The 20,469-nt window shown below is 43.0% G+C and overlaps 1 protein-coding gene across 3 annotated transcripts in view; it reads left to right on the top strand.

The window, feature by feature from the left end:
* LOC108596212 (zinc finger protein jing) overlaps window positions 1-14,294 on the top strand; it is a 129,695-nt gene extending 115,401 nt beyond the window's left edge. The window contains exons 1-7 of one of the 3 annotated variants that reach the window (XM_017981738.2): window positions 4,697-5,134; window positions 8,559-10,103; window positions 10,170-12,053; window positions 12,128-12,710; window positions 12,777-12,924; window positions 12,988-13,165; window positions 13,230-14,294. In XM_017981738.2, the coding sequence (XP_017837227.1) occupies window positions 8,701-10,103; window positions 10,170-12,053; window positions 12,128-12,710; window positions 12,777-12,924; window positions 12,988-13,165; window positions 13,230-13,707 (4,674 nt within the window). In that variant the 5' untranslated portion in view covers window positions 4,697-5,134; window positions 8,559-8,700 and the 3' untranslated portion in view covers window positions 13,708-14,294. Of the gene's footprint in view, window positions 1-4,696; window positions 5,135-8,363; window positions 8,476-8,558; window positions 10,104-10,169; window positions 12,054-12,127; window positions 12,711-12,776; window positions 12,925-12,987; window positions 13,166-13,229 lie in introns of those variants that run through there. The other 2 variants (XM_017981737.2, XM_017981736.2) reach the window with 2 other exon arrangements.
* The last annotated feature ends 6,175 nt before the right edge of the window (window positions 14,295-20,469 follow it).

The following is a 20,469-nucleotide window of genomic DNA, read 5'->3' as shown; positions in this document are numbered from 1 at the left end:
ATAAATATATTGTAGTACATGGTTTCTGAATCTATATTAGGCGTCTGTCTAGGAATTGCAGCCCAAGCATAGTCGTAAATCGATGTCTCCTTCTTTGCACAACTGTAAGATACCATTTTCCATCCAAATGTCTCTTTAATATTAGCCCAACAATAAGAATATAAGCTTTAAGTCAGAGCGATATAATTGTGCTCAACTTAAACCACAACATGCAACTTCTTTTGCCCTCAACAATAAGTTCAACAGCAAGCCAATTCATTCATAGCTAAGGCTACAAATACAGCTATGGATATAGTCACCTGACAATGCTATTGGAGCTTGACGTTGTCTGCCCTTGCTTTGGGGGTGTTCACGGCAGTCGCATGTGGATTTAAGGCAAGTTGCAACAGCGCCGTTTGGGGCAGGACCGAAAAAGTTCACAATCTGCAGTATCTACGAGGATACTAACAACCACACACACAGCATGAGGTAGACAGTCAGACGGACAAGGACAACAAGCAAATTAAATTATGCAGGATTCCTGAGATGCCAAAGCACTGCGGATTTATTTCAAGAACTTTAAGCAAATTAAATGTTAAATAAATTTATTAGTAAATTGCATATTTCCAAAAATCTTTAAATATTCAAAAGCTCTGCTCTCTCTCTCTCTCTCTCTCTCTCTCTCTCTCTCTCTCTCTCTCTCTCTCTCTCTCTCTCTCTCTCTTTCTCTTCCTCTCACTCTTTCTTGCTGTAGTTGTGAGAATCCTGTTTAAAATCGCTCCCCAGAGCACTTCCAATTTGTAAGTCGCTTCGGGCAAGTTTCTGTTCCCTACACACACTTCTTATTGCTCATCTCCTCCAGCTGCTGGGCATGATAAATCATCTTTTGTTTTGTTTTTGTTTTTTTTTTTGGGCCTCTTTAGAGCTGCCGCCACGGCAGCCAGCTGTTGTCTGACGGTTGCAACAGCTTGAGGTGAAGATGCATTCGTAAATTTCAATGTAATTTTATGATTATTGCCGCACACAGTGCGAGATAGAGAAAGGGAGAGTGACAGAGACAGATGCAAAGACACATGCATTTTGATTGATACTTTAGCACTACTTAGGGGCCAACGTACGCCAGAGGACACGAAATTCAACTCCCCATCCCCATCGATCGATCGCTCGCAGCGCAGTTGAGTCTTGATTTCGTATCTTCCAGCAAAATTCAATTTTCAACCGAAATGCATTCTTTATTTTTTTTGGTAAATACATCAATCTTAACAAAAGGGACTACAAACAATACAACAATAAAATAATGAAAAAAACAAAAAATGCCGCCTGGGGCGCAAAAATTTCAACGCCTGCGGCTGCAAATTGCCACTCAATATGCGTTAATGCGCGTGGGCGTGGCCGACAGTAGGGGCAAGAGGTGCAGGGCCCAAGGGTCGCGCTTTCAATGTCCGGTTTGCACTTGTCGAATTTGGGGGGACGACAGCCTCAGCTCCAGCTCCAGCTCCAGCTCCGCCTCTCATTGCGTATGCCGTTAGGCTGCCCAATGTAATTATTCAATACATTTTACGTGCGTTGCATACCAAAAAGCCCGGCCTAGGCCACGCCCACACATACGAGGCAGCGAGGCTTGGGCTTTCCACTTAAACTTCATTAGAATATATGCGTTTGTCTCGCCCCCTCTTCCCTCTCTTAGTCGCTCAGCTCGTCTCGTTACCTTAGCCAACGCCAAGTTCATCTGTTTCTTGGCTGCTTTTGCTTTTGTTGCCACTTTTGCCGCACTTTGCAATTTATTAAACATTTTACTGCGCCCCAAGGCGTGCTTGCCACAAGTAAAATGCTGCACATTGTGGCCAGGCTGGCAAAAACTTTGTGGCGTCCCCTCGCCGCGCTCTCTCTCTCTCACTCTCTTTCACACTGCGCTCTTTACTTTCCACGACGCGACAGCACAATTAAAGCGAAAACCTAAAAGCGTATGCAAAGCGCAACAGAGTAGAGAACAATTTCAATGAGAGATTGAGAGAGAGAGAGAGGGGGAAGAGTTAGACTTTTGAACAAGTGAAATGGTTCACAAGGGGAGGAGGGGTCATGCACTCTATTTGTTAGACGGCCTAATAAGATTTGTATATTTTATCATCTATAGAGTTTTTTCTTTATCAACATATTGTAGTCGTTAACAATCTTAGCTCAAAAATTTATTTATATTTATAATATTCGATGTAAGCAAATTGTGCCATTGGAAATAATTAAGGAGAGCTATTCAATCTGTTTAATTTATTTTATTGCGAAATTCGTATTTAGTTAGGGGTTTGTACATATGTCACATGTACTCACCTCGTTGGCAAACAACAAAACTCAACTATATCACTTACACACACACACACACACACACATGGCTCCATTTGCAACTAGAATTCCACTTGCAGCCCAACGCAAGAGGCAAGACAAAACAGCGAGAAGAAGAAGATAAAAAAAAATTAGGTCTTCCAGCCGAAAGCATACATTGTGAGTCCTGGCCAGGGACCCCTCAGCACCCCAATTATAACGCGCTAAACAATAAAGAAAATAATAATAAAACTCTACTGCACACACATACACACATGTGTATATGTGTGTGTATATATGTGGATGCAACCCTCGCTAATGAAGCTGCATTTGCTCTGCGCTCTTTCGTTTGTTTGCGAACCCAATTTGCTTGTTCTTAACTATGGAAAGGGAAAGAGTGAGAGGGAAACGAGCTGGAATGAGATTATCACTACTGGCAATGGACATTCATTAGAAGGGCAGTGGCAACATAAAGAACCTGGATATATCAACAATTGTGCCTTATAGAATCCATGCATGTTGATAAAAGAATTAAACTCTATGAAGGATTTGCTTGTACATATTTGTTACTTCAGCTAAGCTGAGCGCACCTTATTGCAATTTTAATGCTCTGTTCTATTAACTACTCTCACTCACACTCACACACACACATGAACGCTGAGCTAAGCCGTAACCACAGGCAACATGTGCAGCATAAAAATAAAGGAGAGAGGGAGTGCGAGATTGTGGCAGTGTGGGAGAGCGAGTTAGTGGCGCTTTATTTGCTGGGAACAAATACTTACAACAACACAAAAACCAAAACCAAATCACAGCTGCTGCTGCTGCGCTCAACATAAAAACAAGCCGCCGTCGCCGCCTCTGTCGCTCTCGCTGTCGACGTCGTCGCCGCCCTTACCTTGCTCTCGCCGCATCTCATCTACTTTGGCTGCTGTTGTAACATTTGTTTTGACAGTCGCTTGTAGGGCCGACCGTCAGTTTGTCAGTCAGTCAGTCAGTCAGTCAGTCAGTCAGTCAGTCAATGCGTGCGATCCGTGCGGCAATCAATTCATTTTAATCTGTTGCAGTTTATTTACTTTTTGCTGCCCTTTTTGTTTACTCCGCCTTGTATGCTCTCCCGCTCCAAGTGTAAAGTTTGAAGTTTGAAATTAGTTTCAAGTTTTTCTTTTTTGTGACATTCAATGTTTGATTTTTGGGAAAAAGTGTCTGTTTCTATGCACTTGTCGCCCAGAAGACCAACAATGTAAGTCTTAGGCAGTCTTGTAGATTTTTTATTTGTTCACATTACAAAGAGGTTTCAGTTTTAAATACTCTTTTATTTAAAAATAAATATGATTGTCTCTTAAGCACTCTATTTAAGTTACTCGGTAATTAAATGAGTCTTAATTGAATTGAAGGAAACAAATTGAGTGAAAAACGGTTAACGAGTTGTTCGACTAGTTTGAGTTTTGGTTGCAGCATCAAATTAGCATAAGTTGCCTGATTAAAAGAGGTGGAGAGAACCCAAATCAAATGTTAAGTAAAAGAGTCGCACACACACTCACACACACACATGCACACATTATCCATAATTCATTTATTCAGATGATTCCAGGGCCCCAAACCCATATATTGACAGCTGTGTGGAGAGTTTTTCTTGTGGGAATGGGGGGATAACACGAATAAAGGTTGTCGGAAACAGTTTAGACGCCTACAAATATGCCTCGTATAAATCAAACATCAATATGCATATTCTACTGTATTTCATTTAAACAAAAACAAAATTAGCTATTAAAGGCATCATATCCCTTTAATTGAACAATACTATCAAGACCAGAAGCAACAGCAATTGTTTTAGGACCAGTACGGCTACGAGAGGAGGGGATCGGTAAATTCTCCCGCATGCTTCCACACACATACATGCAACATGCATGCATGCAACCAACTACTACAAACAGGAAATATTAAACGTGCCAACAACAGCAGCACCAGTAGCAACAACAACTAAAATAAAAATAAATAAATAAAAATATAATAATGGGCAGCAAAACGAAACGTAGGGCAAGGAAAAACATAACAAGAGTTGAGTCGAGACGAGGGTTGGCTTGCAGCAAGAGAGCGCCAGTCAGCCACCTGAACTGCCGTTAGAATAAAGTACCAGCGGGCCCTTTTCATACATATGTACATACAATACAGGGAATTTTGTGATCGCAGTCACAGATATAGAGGTCGTGAGAGAAAGAGAGTCGCTTGATGAAGCGACTTGTTGTTGTCGGAGCAACAATTCCCAGTTTCTGCAGCGGCTGCACCAGCAAATTGTTGTTTTTTCGGTGGTAGGTGATTATTGTGGCTGCTTATATTCTCTCATTCGCGTTGTTTGCGCTCATTCTCGAAAAAAACGTCGAAGTGAACAGACGTGTGCGTCTGCCGGTGTGTGTGCGGTTCCAATCGTTGTTTGACGCGACGGACGCCTTGCAGCTTGCATATAACGCTTAGGAATTTGGATAATGATAATGATTTAGGATAAAATACGAAAGCACGCGCAAAATAATACGAAAAGAACAGAAAACAGTGCGCGATTGTTAGTGGTCAGTGGCATAATCATCAAGAGATGCAATAAGAGTAACCATAATAAAAATGCAATAGCAAAAATGCGCTAAACAACAAAAATAAAGCAGAAAGATAAGCGAAACGTGCGTGTGCTAGTCTGAAGCTATGATTTGTATATGTGTATATGTAAGTGCATGAGTGTGTGTCAGTGTGTGAAACATTTAAGCTTAAAGTGTTGCTGCTGCGTTTTCTGATACAACAACATCGACGACGACGACAGTTAAGTGCTGCCTGCTGTGGACTAACTTTAAATGTTAGTATACCAACAACATAGAATACATGTGCACGCTTTTCTACACATAAAAATCTTCACATGTTTGTATGCATGTACAACAAGAACAAAATATCTACAAACACTTATACATACATACATATGTATGTATGTATGTATGTATGTATATATATGCTGCAAAGATGCGACGGCCTGTGCTGTCTGTGAGTGTGTGTTCGTGTGTGTGTGTGCGTGTGAGTGCTAGTGTGTGTTAAAAATAAAAGTAATCAAAAGGGGGCAACGGCAACGATTACGTCGCGTGCATTGCTCCCGCTCCTACTGCCTCTCACACTCTCTTGTGCTCTCATACTCTCAGCTCAGTTCCAGCTGCGCGCATGTGTCTTTGTCGCTTACACATTTATTGTTGTTACTGCTGGCTTCTGCCTCTGTAGTTTACATTTACATCATATGTTAAATAAACTATGTTTTAACATTTGGCACACGCTCATCGCTTGCCCACGCAAATATGCAATAATATTTTATAATTTTTTTAACCACACGCAACATCGCTTCCCCCCTCTCCCACCACCTTGTGCTCGTCAAGGCAGTTTTTCATTCATAACTTGCAAATGAAGCATGCTCAATTGTATGCAAAGGCAATGGGCAGCGGACAGAAGTAGTAGGGGTTGGGAGTAGATGGCACAACAACCCCATGGGGAGACGGAAAGCGGGGAGTTTAACATTTATTCTATGCTGGGTGGTAGATACACACACACACACACACACACACACACACACACACACACGTAAATGTATGTATAAGCGACTCTAAGCGGAAGTTGATGTCGCTGTGCATTTTTGTATGCCTGTGTGTGTGTATATATTTAATGGGATTTTCTAATAAAATTTAAATTGTTGCCATTTCTAAGCGCTCAGCTTTCTTCCTATGAATTTCGTATGAAACGAAGTGAGTGAAAAATAGAAAATCAAACTGAATTAGTAAATACACATGCCTGTCTTAAATACATATGTATGCAAAACGTTTTAAAGTGTTTTGCTATTTAAATTTGCACTAATAGGTGCAATTAGTTTGGAATTTCAATGCAATTGCCAAATAATAAGAAGGACTGGGGGAGAATATAAGCTAAAAGCAGGGAAAATCATTTAAAGTGAACTATGCAAATGCCGTCGGGAGAACACACAAAGTATTTGTTTAGATGAGGGAAAGATGCAGCTTTAAAATAACAATAATTAAATAACATTTTAAAACTATAAATATAAAAGTATTAAAACAGTTGATGCTGCAAAAAGTGCATTGACAAATTCTTGCTGAAAGAAGGAACATAAAGAAAAGAGCATATTTATACATATATACAATGTACATTGACAATGCATAAATATATTTATACTTTACTGTCTCACATATTGTGTATTCCTTGTACATTTAGTTTGAAAACTAAATTGGTCATTGTATATTTATTATTATTGTTAGGTTCCCGCGTATTTTAGAGAGTTGCGGATAATTAGTTGTGGCGTAGCCTTTCGGGTTGTATCTTTTAACTTTATAAAGAAAAGATTTTGATAATTGTTATTGTATTTGATAAATTTAAGTAAATCAGCTATTAACTTATCTAAATCGGGTTCCAATTCATTAGTGGGATTTGTGATTACTTTTTTGTGAACTTTTTCTGATTCTAATTTAAAAAAAAAACTGAAATTAGTTTTGCTTGGATTTACGCAGCCGAAATTGATATGCAGATCTAATTATCACATCAACTTATGAGATCAACGCTTCGTTCTTTCTCTCTTTAGATGCCTCTTGTCAAGTTGTATAAATACGTTCGTAGAATTTTTCAAACGCCCTTTGTTGTTATCGCTTAACAACATTAAAAGAAAGAGATCCTAACTCCAGAACAAATTTCATCAAAGTCAAATTCCGAGCTCAGCATTTAACGATGCCCTCTTTTCAGAAACGTCAGCCACTAGGACAGGTGGGAAGTAACATACGATTAACATAAAAGCTGAACTCAAAACAGAAAAATTCTATGGTTTCATAAAATACACACACGTATACAAAAAGCGTTGAGAAATGTTACATAAAGCAACAGCAACAACAAGTGCGTACAAATGAAAATATAAAAAGAAAAACAGTGAAAAGGAATTAGCAAAAGCGCTAAGCACAAGTGCATGCATGTAAATATGCATGTGTGTGTGTGCATTGTGCGTTGAGTGTGTGAAATAGACTCACGCTCAACGCTTTTTATTAATTCTATTATATATGCACCAAAAACAACGAAAAACTGAATAATAAAAAATGCAACAAGAATTTCAAACAAACATCAAACACGAGGGAGGGGTGGAGGAGTGCTAAACAGCTTTGCTCTTTCCTTACTCTACCGCAGCGGCTGTCTACGTGAGAGCCTTAGTCTGTTTCCCAGTTCGTTTCCCCCTACCAAATCAAGCTGAAGCCTGCTGGCTACCTGAAGCTGAAATTTTCCCGCATTAGAATGCGCTTGTTGTTGTTGTTGTTTATGTCGGATGGTTGACTGGTTATGTTGCACGCGGATAGCGGACGACGGCAGAGAAACACAGGCACAGCACAGACAAACAGCAAAAGAGAGAGAGAAAGAAGAAAAAACGCTGACAAAAGGGCATGGAATGGGAGTTGATTTAATTTTTCTTCCTTTTTGGCTGGTGCTTCTTTGCGTTTAGTTGTCGCTGTGTATATATGTATGTTATGTATGTATGTGTGTGTGTGTGTCTGTAGTATTATTTTTTTGTTTACCTTATGCTTTCGTTTATCGACCCGTTTTTGGTTTTGTGTGTTTTTGTGTGCTACATATGCGTTTCTTTCCCTCTTTCGTACAGTATTTCTCTTATTCGTTCGTGCACATTGTCGGCTTGCATGCTCGTGAGCCTTTTTTTTCCGTTAAGCAGTGTATTCTGCCAGAGAGTGTGCAGCAGGATAAAAGTTTTTTTAATTGAAATCGTTTATTACGCACAATTACCATTTAAATAAAAGTTATATAAACAACTTTAACTTCCTTTCCACCAACAAAAGCAATTACATTTATGTTATGTGCCTGTTGATTAACAGACGCCAAGTAGCATAGCGAACAGCTTTTGTCTGTGGCTCGGTCACTGTTTAGTGACTGTGGCGGTTGGTCGACAATCGATCGCTAGCAAATGCAATCAAAAACTGCTACTCTGCTGTCACAGTGGCTGGCAGCAAAAAAATTCTTATTATTGTTATTGTTTTAGTGATGTTTTGCGAAAGAACATGAATTAAAGTTATTGTAAAATTTGTGCCACATAATAGTCGGAATACGGCGTTTGTGGCGCATTCAGAGTGCCTTAGAAACAATTAAAAACAACAAGCCAAGGTGTGGCTGCAGTTTGCAACTAACTGTACAAATTGTTAATATGCATTATCTCATGTGCTCTCTTTGTTTGTGTATATTTACAGTGGTGTTGCCACCTCGATCTCGTTAAGCTGCACCGACTCCAGCACAGGCTCCAGTGAGGATGCATCTGAGCCAGGCTCGCCATACAGTGCGCACTCGCTATTGAGCGACGAGCAGCAGCAGCAACAACAACATCTAAACAAGATGCCGCCACAAATACTCAGCCTTAATGCCAGCAGCAGCAGCAGCAGTAGCGGAAATAGCAACAATGCAACGACAACTGCAACGGGCAATGTAAACAACAATAATAACAACAATAACAGCATCAGCAACACAGCCAAGTCCACAACAACAACAACAGCTACAGCTGCAACGACAAGCATACAACGCGTCAGCTCAGCGCTGCCCACGTTGCAATGGCCTTGGAACACCAGCCTGGGGCTGGGCAGCACCTCAACTGCCGTGCCCGCCAATGCGGCCTCCCCCACTCCGCTCCCAACAACCAAGAAACGCAGCGCAGTAGGCAGCAGCAACAGCAACGACCTCAGTCTGTCTGCAGGCACCAACGTAGCAGTAGCACCCAAGAAGTCCCGAGCTGACACGCTGAGCAGCGAAAAAAGACTGAAAGCGGCCGCCTTGGAGGAGTCCCAAACAAAAATCACAGGCTTCTTTAAATCCCAAATGAAGGCGACGTCAGGCAAACAGACGCCGCCACCCACAGTCGCAGCCACAACGACAGCGACAGCTGCTGTTGCATCTCCCAATACGCTGACAATGAGCACGCCAGCCACAACCGCTTCGCTCAACAAATACTTTAATATATTATCGCAGCTTAATGATCAAAAGCACCAGCAGCAGCAACAACAACAGCAGCAGCAGCAGTCCCAACAAAAGTTAACAACAACAACAACAGCAGCAGCAGCTGCAACAACAAATACTTCGACTGTTGTAACAACGCCGCCGACATTGCCGGTGCCAGCGTTGAAGAAAATCGAACGCAGCAGCAAGCAACCCGCCAAAATAGCGCAAGTGGCTCCCAATTTGAGAAAGACACCCAGCAGCAATAGTCAAGCAGGCGCCCACGCCAACACTGGCAAATCTCCCGCCAAAAAGCATGTGGCGATTGCGCCGCGAACGCCCGAAATGAAGCAGCAGCAACAGTTGCAGCTGCAGGCGAACAAAGCGCTGCTGCCATCAGCTGCCTATCGCAGCAACAACAACAGCACGCCAACAACAGTTGCTACCAAGCCTAGCCAAAAGCTACAGCTGCCTGTAGCAGCAGCGCCAACGCCAACTGCTGCGTCTGCTGTTCCGGCCACGCCCAATCCTACGATTTATCAGCTGCCCGTGCAACTCAACAACTTGGTGCAGTTGCCGCCTCAACTGGCTGCCGCCGCCAACATTATGCAACTCAACAATGTGGCTAAGGCAGCAGTTGCTGCTGCCGCCAGCAACAACGCAGCAGCAGCAGCGGCCTCTGCGCAAGCCGCACAAGCTGCTGCGGCTCAATACTTTCTCAATGGCACAGTGTTCAAGCTGCAACAAGTTACCACTGCCACAACAACAACAGCCACAACGGCAACAGCAGCAGCTTCCACTGCAGGCTGGTAAGTGTCATCAACAATTGCCAGATAAGTTTGTCAATTAAAACGTAAATTTTGTTTATATTTTAGGCCCACTGGTGCTCCCAATCTACAGGAGCTATTCCAGCAGCAGATTGCTGCTGCCATTGCCGCACAGCAACAGCAGCAGCACCAACAACATCAGCAACAACAGCAGCAGCAGCAACAACAACAACAACAACAACAACAACAGCAGCAACAACTGCAACGCCTGGGAGCCGCCGCTGCTGCCGCTCAACCAGTTTTTATGGCCACGCCTGCGGGTCTGCTTCTAAATGCAGCCACGTTGCCTGCCATGTTGGCCCAGGCTGCAGCCGCTATTGCTGCCAACAGTCAGCAGCAGCAGCAGAAAGTTGCTGCGGCTGTAGCACTGCAGCAGCAGCAACATCAACAGCAGCAGCAACAACATCAACAGCACCAAGCTTTGCCTGCCTTGCAGCCCATACCCGCCTTGAGTTCTATATTTGAGCCAGCAACCAGCGAACAGCAGCAGCAACAATTGCAGCTGCAGCAGCAACAGCTGACTCAGCTGTTGCTCTCACATCAGCAACATGCACAACAGCAGCAGCAACTTATCACAGCCACACAGCCGCCGCCGCTTACTGCCGCCAACAGCAACACAGCCCACAACAACAGCATCTCGAATAGTTTAAGCAACAGCAACACATTACTGCCGCAACAACAGCAACAATCACTGCCACAGCACCAACAACAACAACGTGCCATTATTAAGGGACCACCGCCACTGGTAACCATTTCATCTGCCGCCACCAAGACGCGATCACTGCCCGCTGCATTGGCCAAACCGTATCAAAAGCGTGCACACCATCAGCCGCAGCAGCAGCAACAGTCACTTAACAAAACCAAATACACCAGCATAGCCACGCCCACGACGCCGCCACCGCTGGTGCCCACATCGCCAGTGGCAGGCAGCGCTGCCAAGGAACTGCAGCAGCTGCGCAAGAGTGCCACGCCCACAATCACACCAACGCCGCCTCTGGTGAGCATAGCGCCTGCCAAGCTCACGCCCACACTCAGCATGGCCAAGCAACAGCAGCAGCAGCTGCCGACAACAGCCGCACCCACAGTTGCCAAGATCTCAAGCTCCGCTGATCTCTTCGATCTGGTCAAGAACTCGAATGGCGCGATTAGTATTGTGGGCAAATCCCACGCCACACTCCACACGACTCCATTGCCTTTCAGCTCGCCCAGCAGCAACAGCAATTGTTCAATATCTACGCAGTCCTGTTCCACGCTCTCGGGCTTCGGCAAGTCGCTGATGCCCATCAAGCTGGAGCCGCAGGAGGAGACACTCTCGGCTGCCAGCACGCCGCCACCGCTTTCAAGCACGCCCATCATGTCACAGAAGCCGCAAAGCTTTGCCGGCCAATTGCCCATTGCGCTGCGCCAGCAGCAGGTGAAGCACGAGCTGCTGGCCGAATGCACCGGCGGCAACTCCAACTGCAGCAGCAGCTACAACAGCAGCAACTCGGTTAGCTCTGCAGCGGATCTCTCTCTGGAGCCCTCTACACCCGCCTCGCTCAGCTCTGTGCCATCGCCCGCCAGCAATCCAATCTCGTCGCCTGAGTGTCATGTTAGCCAGCAGGACATGCTCAGTGAGCTGGTCACTTCCTCTTGCAACTCGAGCGGCACCGATGATTGCTCCCAGCCAGAACCAGAACCAGAGCCAACTCCACCACCAACACCAGCACCAGCAACAGTTGCCGACATGACAACAACAATCACAACTGTTGCAGCGACAGCAACTGTTGCTTCTGCTATTTCTAGCAGCAGCAGCAGCAGCAACTACGATGAGGAGGACGACAAGTCGGTGGCCTCCTCCGAGACGGCCACCCACAAGCGACTGACGCCCGAGTCCGGCATTGGCGGCAGCCTCAGCAACAGCGAGAGCAGCAGCAGCATAGCCGATGCCATGTAAGTATCCAATACACACTACACTCAACACGGGCTGTTGTAAGCATTTATTATTAACTTTTTTTGACTTTCAGTTGTATAAAGCGAGTTAGAGCGCCTGTAAGCAGCAGCAGCAGCATGAGCAGCAGCGGCAACAGCAACAGTTGCAATGCCTCTGACTGCAATGCACCCTCCCCCGCCTCGCTTAGCAACATTGACGACAACTCTGTCTCTGCCTCTGGCTCCGCCTCCGGCTCAGGCTCAGTGTGCTCGGCGCCGCCCACGCCACTTACGCCCCGCTGTCTAGTAGACACCGCGCTGGCGGAGACGGCAAGCAAAGCGCTGCCGAAATGCGCCATCTCTCCGATACTATCCCAACCGAAGACAATACGCTTTCCTGCGGGAGCCAGTGCCAAGGGCGCCAAGCGTCATGACGGCGTCTGCTATTGGACCAAGTGCAACAAGAAGCACGAGAGCAACTCCAAGCTGCTGGACCATATGCAGACGCATCATGTGAACACGCAGACTGGTCCCTTTGCCTGCCTCTGGGCTGGCTGCAAGGTCTACAACAAGGAGTCCTGCTCGCGGCGCTGGCTTGAGCGCCATGTGCTCTCGCACGGCGGCTCCAAGCAGTTCAAGTGCATTGTCGAGGGCTGTGGACTGCGCTTTGGCTCACAGGTGAGCCTAGGGCTAACATTAATTTGCTGAACTTGTTATCAATCAATTGTTATTCATTTTTTGCAGCTGGCACTGCAGAAGCATGTGAACAATCACTTCAATGCCACGGACAATGCCAAGGAGAGCACCAGCAAACGCACCTCGGATCCGCCAGTGCCCAAGCAGCTACGCAAGAATGGCAAAAAGCTGCGCTATCGCCGACAGCCCTTCTCAGGTAAGCTGAGACACTTTCAGATTCGATTTATTTACTTAAACTTAATTTTGATGCCATTCGCAGCACGCATGTTTGACTTTTTCGACACGGGCATTATGGAGGGACTGCAGCATCGGTTGCGTCAGATAAGCACGCTCACAAACGGCGTCCAGGCCATCACCTTCAATGGACAATGTATAATGCGCCGACGCAACAGTCAAGGCAGCTACGAGTGCTTTGTGCGCTGGTCACCCAGAGAAATGTGAGTGCCCAACTTTATTTGTAGCAGCGCAGCGCACTTAACTGAGCCTTTCCTCCGTTTACAGCATCTCTGACGAATGGCTGCCCGAGTGTGCGCATCGCACGCGTCAACACACCAAAGTGATGCACATTAAGCACATGCGTCCGGCGGAGAAAACACGCATCGATAGTCTGCTTAGCACTGCCTATAGACTGCGCTACGACGCGCAACTATTTGCTGATGATTATAATGTGAACAAGGAGGAGGAGGAGGAAGAGCAGCAGAGCGGCAGCGATTACGTCGACAGTGATTCGGCTGATGACATGGACGAGGATGACGACGATGAAGAGGAGCTGGACGATGGCGTCTCTGGCACTATAAGCTCCAGAAGCAGCAGCACTGTCTCTAGCTATCAGCAAGTGCTTAGCATAGCCAAGCTGCAGTTGCAACAGCGACGCAAACATCTCCGCAAGCCGCCTAGGACAATGACCACGACGAAGACGACGACGACGACGACGACGAACGAGCAATTGGTGCCAACGGATGCCCTAGTGCCCATTTAGAAAGTATTGTTGCCCCTTAAGTAATTATGTAAATTTCGTATTGCACACCCATGCGCATACATGTAAGAAAAAATGGACAAACGAGTAAACAGTGACAATTAGTTATAGATTTTATAAAGCCCACCCCACCCCACCCCCCCAGCACCATAGACACCAACATACATTCATAAGCGCATATTTAAATTATCAGCTTCAGCTCCCCTGTAATATAATCACGCATATTAACTATAGTTGCATATTTAGGTAAACTTATATCCAATGCATATATAAATAACTGTATATAAACACTTCATTCATTTCTCACCTTGTTTTTAAGCAATAGAGTTTTGTTGATTCCTCCGCCCATACATTTTCATTTTATATTTGTTAGCTATGCATACTTTTTGTGTAAATTGTGTACTGCCGACAAGACAAGACTCCAACTCCAAACGGGATTTCAAATTTGTTGTATTTTAAGGCTCACTGTACGTTTCTCATATTCCAAAACTTCCATTTTAAAGCAATTGCGCACAAAATTACACACACACACACACCAACAAAGATAAGACTTGAAGCATTTATCGCTAAAAAAAAAAAAACAATTAAAATAAAAGAAAAAACATTTATAGTTATTAAATTTTCGTGTACTCAATGAGAACAACAAATTATTACGTTTAGTGCAAATTGTTGTTTAGTTTGTGTTTTTCTAATCTTTTTTTGTTTTCTTATTCAATATTCCATGTAAATATTTAAATGCCAATGCAAATGCAAGTTTTATTAAATTAGTGAAAGCGTCATCTTTGTTCAGCCACAATAAAATGCAATTTGAAATGTTTATGTTTATTTCTGCTTATTATTTAATTAGTTCTTAAATTACTCTACAATAGACCATACAAAGCAGAAGTTCGCCTTAAAATACCATTGAAAATTTGTACGCCAATGAATTTACACGAGCAAATATTTAAATTTAAAGTAAAGTAAAAATATATGAAACGAAAACGAAATCAACTACAAAGAGAACTCAACACTGCCAAAGCGAAATGAAACAACATGGACAAGTAACAACAATTTATCAGCATAAGAACGACTGATACATATATGTATATTAAACAATATATAACTTTAAAAACGAAAATCCATTTGTATGTAGTTAACATGATCATCATTCAACACGACCGACCACATTGTATAAATAGGAAATGCATAACTTATATACAAAAAAAAACTATATAATATATATATTATATATTATATTATTATAATTATGAAATATCTGTGTGTTGTAGCTGCCTATGATTCAAGACTAAGTAACGCTTAGTTTTCCTAAAGTCTACCCCCAAGTCCTAAGCTAAATCAAGGAATTTCGTAGCAACGCATACTTAATTAGTTCTAAGTGAAAACTGTATACAAGCCCCAAATGAGAAACATACAAATTACTAAGTAACAAATTAAATAAATACAACTTGTATCTGTTGCCTTGAAGTCAGGGGATAAGTATGTAAACATTTTTACTTGCTGACATCCTGTTTTTACGCAATATGGTAAAGAATTTTATGGCATTTTGTAAATGTTGTCAGCTTGTGCTAGTTATCAAAGCAATATTCTTTCATTTTGTTCGTTTTTATATAAAAAAGATGAAAAAATGAAGAAAAAAAAAAAAAATGAAAAACATAAAATTCGGTCTGCAATGAGCAAAAATTTATTGAAGATGAAGTAACACTGAGAAAAAATTCAAATTAAATAAAACTACCTCAAATTTTTGCAAACATAGTAATGAACACAGAAACATTTTGGAGACAAGTTTTCTAGAAATTATTGAAAAACAAAACACACACATATTGAACCGTACTCGTAAACAAGGGAATGTATACAAACAAATGAAAATATATTAAAAATTAAAAAGCAAAACAAAAACAAACAAAAAGGGGAATTAATACGTATTCGTAAATTCGTAGGTTAACTGCTATTTTGCTAACACATAAACTAAGCGTAATTTGTAGAATACTTTAAGCTACAGATGTTCAAGTCCCGTTGATCGTTTCCAACTTAGACACTGCCGAATGTATTTTTAACGAATTACCACGTTTTGGTTTTGAACTGAAAATCATTATATTTAGTCCTTATGCTTAGTTTTCGTTTTGTACATAGCCATATTTATATGTATGTCGCTTAAACAAATTTAATAAAAAATATTATTAAAACCAAAATCTACATAAAATAATATAAAGCTCTATTATTAGCAAAGCAAAGCAGAACATACATACAATTACAATCAAGTTTATGTATGCCAAGTATTTGGTACAATTATGATTTAGTTGAACTACATAGTTACGCCAAGCATAAAAACAAGAAAACGTTAATTGATTTAACATTCAGTTCAGTCGCCGAGTTTGCGAATAATGTAATCAAAGCAACCATAAATGCAAAATGAAATAGAAATATGAATACTTATTGTATTAAACTCTACATATACAGAACATAGTGTGTACAAGTGGAACCAGTCAGAAACAGAAACAGAAACTGAAACAAAAACATGTAAACACTGAAAACACAAGAACAATATATATATAGCGAAGAAATATTCTGAAATTAAGTGTTTTATTTCATCGCTGGGGATTATTTAGTTTTTACGGTAGCGAATCTCAAATTTGATCACCAGTGATTCTGCGGCCCACTCATTTCATTGTAAAGCGCAGAAGGTGTTAGTTGGGTATTGTATGAATGGAACGTAAGTGCTCCTGTAGCAAGGACTTGACATGTGCTATTGCCAATAGCTTCTTGTAGATGATTGCCTCGAGAGTAAGCTCTGATGCTGCCTCACCATTGATGCTTTGCGTTGAAGTCTCCTCCTGCTATAAATCTAACACCAAGCGATGAAAGCATATGAGCAAAATTGGCTATTGACCATCTTTCATTTGGAGGAAGATAATACCGGCCTGCTGTATCTTCCATTGGGTGATTGATTCATTTTGAGAATGGGCAATATTGTTTTTAACAATGATTGCAGCCCCGCCTCTACAGTTACCGCCTGATTAGCATAGTATATGGAATATCCTTGGAGGTAGATATTTTAGCCTGAGCAGCAGACTGTTCCTGTTAGTAGCATAACATCTATTGAATTGGAGCTAAGGAAAATCTTCAGTTCGTCAGTGTGCGATCCATAATCCGTTGTTTAGATTTGAGTTGGTCATCTTGGCATTAATTTGTGTACCAAGTCGCGAAATACATTATTAGATGCCATCAAATTTGGCATAAATTTAAATAACAGATCCATTCTGGAATTTATCTCTTGAATGGCTTTTTCCCAACTTTCCAGTTTGCTTTGAGGCTCTTTGGCATTATATCGGCGATGATGCAGTCGTTCTGGAAAAGTATTCGCGTTGCTAACGTTCCGTCTTGCCATATCCGCATAAGAGAATCCACCACTGAGTCAGTAATGAATTGATCTGATAAGTTGCGCTCTGTACGTCGGTACTGGCAGTCCATCGGTGAGTAATCTAGTGGGTGGTTTGAGCTTTTTGGCGAGGTCAATCCTCACTTTGCAACCTTTGTAACTGGAGGCGTGATTGTCGCCGCAATTCGCACAAACACTTGCTTCTCCCGACCGAAGCACGCAGCCCCAGTGGGGTGATCGCCACCGCATTTGGCACATACTGGATTCGTAAGACAGTAATTTCGAGAGTGCCCATAGTCTTGACATCTGCGACATTGCACCAGTTCGTTGCTTGGCTTGGATCTCTGAATAGTCACCCTATGCTTTCCAATTTGGGTGATCTTTAGGGCTTCCGAGGCATTTGGCGTTTGCCTTGTAACCAGTGTTTAAACAAGTGGACAAATTAAAGTTGGGCGCCACAAACTTTTAGATACACTTTGACTAGGGCATCGTAGCAAACACATGCATGCACTCACAAACACATACACACAAAACAGCTAACACGTCGCACTGCTCGTTTTCGCTGTAGCGTCAGCAGCGACGCCGCGTCGGCAGCGGCACGTGCAGCCCGCTGTTTATATTAAAAAATTTAAATGTAAATAATTCCAAATGTTATTTATCCGATCGTTTTCGATCGTTTCGATTTTCACAATCGGTCGAAAACATGACTAGGCAATTTTGTGATTTATTTCAGTTTTTTAAAGATTTTTGTACTGCTTATATATTGTTTTTTTTCGATTTGCGGGGAGGGGGGAGGAAATAAAAAAAATAAAATATAAGCGTAGTGTCCTGTATATAGGAGCACCTACATACCAAAATTTGGTTGCTGTAGCTCTTATAGTTGCTGAGAAACACGCACTCATACAGACGGACGGACGGACGGACGGACGGACAGACGAACATGACTATATCGGTCCAGCTCTTCGGGCTGATCAAGAATATATATACTTTATGGGGTCTGCCACGCCTTCTTCTCTCAACTTCATGGTACCCTTTTTCCATTTTTTACAAAAATGTCAAAGTGTATAAAAATTGCGCAAAGTTTCTGCTTCTGAGAAAATCAGATGCCGCAGTCGGAGCAACAGCAAAGAAGGTTCGCAAACGAAAAGCTAAGCAGCTGCAGCAGTCGCCCTTTTAGAATTTGGGATTTTGCTTTGCTGATGCTTTCGATCTGCAACGCAAGTTGAAGTAACAGCAACTGTTCGACATCTGCAAGTCGCGCCAAAATGCAGTCGAGACTGCTGTCGAAACTGACTTTTTGTGCTTATGCTGTTTGCTACTGGCCTTGAATTCTAATAAATTTGAACAGTTTGACTACTTGTCTGTGCGTAATATTTTAATTCATTATTTTTTTATATTGAAACTAAAACATAAAAAATAAGAAATTAAGAATATAATATTTAAAATAAAAAATTCATAGAAATGACACTTAATAATACACTCAATAATAAGACACTTCATAGACTCTTAAAATATTCGTCATTTTGAAAAAGAGGTAAACTGTCAATCGCTGAGTCCAGAAAGCTTGGATTCAATTTGACCAGCAGTATGTTCTCTAGTAGATCCTGACTTAATCGATTTCGGTAATCAGTAAGTACAAGTCCTAGCGTCGAAAACGCTCGTTCAATCGTTATCTGATAGAAAACATATTTATGAAACTGTTTCTTTATTATTATTTTATTTATTCACTGGGAATCGTTCAGTCTCGTATGAACATAACCTAGTGGGGACTAAAACTATATAACAATTACAACAAAGGGTAACTAGGAGATCTTGCGAGTAGGGAGATCGCTGGGGTGAAATCTCTTCAGCCGTCGGAGGGGAATGGGGTCAACGAGATCGCTCGCCAACGGATTTGGGTGTGCCGCTAGCCTATCCGCATATCGGCTGCTGTGGAAGTTAATTTGGTCACCAACCAAAGTGAGCCTCAGGTCTCGCTCGATGACGTAATTGGAGACGTACCACGGCATCCCGGATGCATGCCGCGCAGCTCTTGATTGGACGACTCTCAGTCTGTCCAGTTGGCTTTTGGAGGCGGTCCCCCATACTTGGATGGCGTACGTCCAGGTTGGTGTAAGGACAGCTTTAATCAAAAGCACCTTGTTTTTTATGTTCAGCTTGCTGGAATGCAGAAGCCAGTTGAGCTTTTTTAATTTTTCGAGCGATTTCTGCTTGACGGCCGTAATGTGGGCTCTCCAGATCAGCGCCCGGTCCAGGTGTACGCCGAGATAGCAGTGTGATGTGACGCTGTTAATCACTTCTCCGTTAAAGGTGAGGCCTGAGCAAGTTCCTCGTCGCAAAGAGAACGTGACGCATGCCGACTTGGAGCTGTTAATAGCCACATTCCATTTAGCAGCCCATCGCTCCATTGTATGCAGCCATTCCTGGACTGCATTGGAGGCGGTTTGCAATGACGCATGGGATGCAATCATAGCTGTGTCGTCAGCGTAGGTGGCTAGGAGCAGGTTCACCGGGAGGCCTTCTTCGTTGTTACTAACGGGGGCTGGGATGTCAGCAGTGTACAGCGTATACAGGAAGGGTCCAAGTACACTTCCCTGTGGTACGCCTGCACATATCCGTTCCAAGCTGGATCTTGAGTCCCGCACTGCAACCTCAAAGGTCCGGTCGGAAATGAACGATCTTAAAATGCAGTAGTATGGTTCAGGAAGCAGATTTTTGATCTTGTACAGGAGACCTTCGTGCCACACCTTGGTCGAAGGCTTGTTTGACATCTAAAAAGACGCCAACGGAGTATAGCTTGTGTTCAAAGCCATGTGTAACATGATTGACCAAGCGATGGACTTGTTCAGGGCAACCGTGTGACTTCCTGAAGCCAAATTGGTGTTGTGGTATAATATCTGTTATCTGCGGCAGCTCCATTAGGCGACTTAGCAGAATCCGTTCAAAAATCTTGGAGAAAGTCGCTAGCAAACTAATTGGGCGGTACGAATCTATTTGCGTTGGTGGTTTGCCGGGTTTGGGGATCATCACAATCCGCGCACGCTTCCACTGCTTTGGGAAATGCCCTAGTTTAAGCATGGCATTAAATATTTTAACAAGGGCTAAGACTCCTTTGCGTGGAAGACATTTAGCAGCTCTGTTGTCAATACCATCATACCCAGGGGTCTTGTTTAGCAGCAGCGCCTTTAACTGCAATGAGACTTCTTGCGGTGTAGTATGTCTCATATGGCGGGCTGGTTGCACTGGAGCATCTAATAATCTTGCAACTTCTTCACGGTGGGTGTCGTCCGTTAGTTGGAATGGAGTGAAGGTGGAACTTAGGTGTGCAGCAAATGCATTTGCCTTGTCTTCATCCGACTTCAGCCAGAGACCACTGTTGCTCAAGATGG

Source organism: Drosophila busckii, chromosome 2R (assembly GCF_011750605.1).
Source record: "Drosophila busckii strain San Diego stock center, stock number 13000-0081.31 chromosome 2R, ASM1175060v1, whole genome shotgun sequence".
Lineage (NCBI taxonomy): Eukaryota > Metazoa > Arthropoda > Insecta > Diptera > Drosophilidae > Drosophila > Drosophila busckii.
This window is presented reverse-complemented; position numbering and strand designations above follow the sequence as displayed.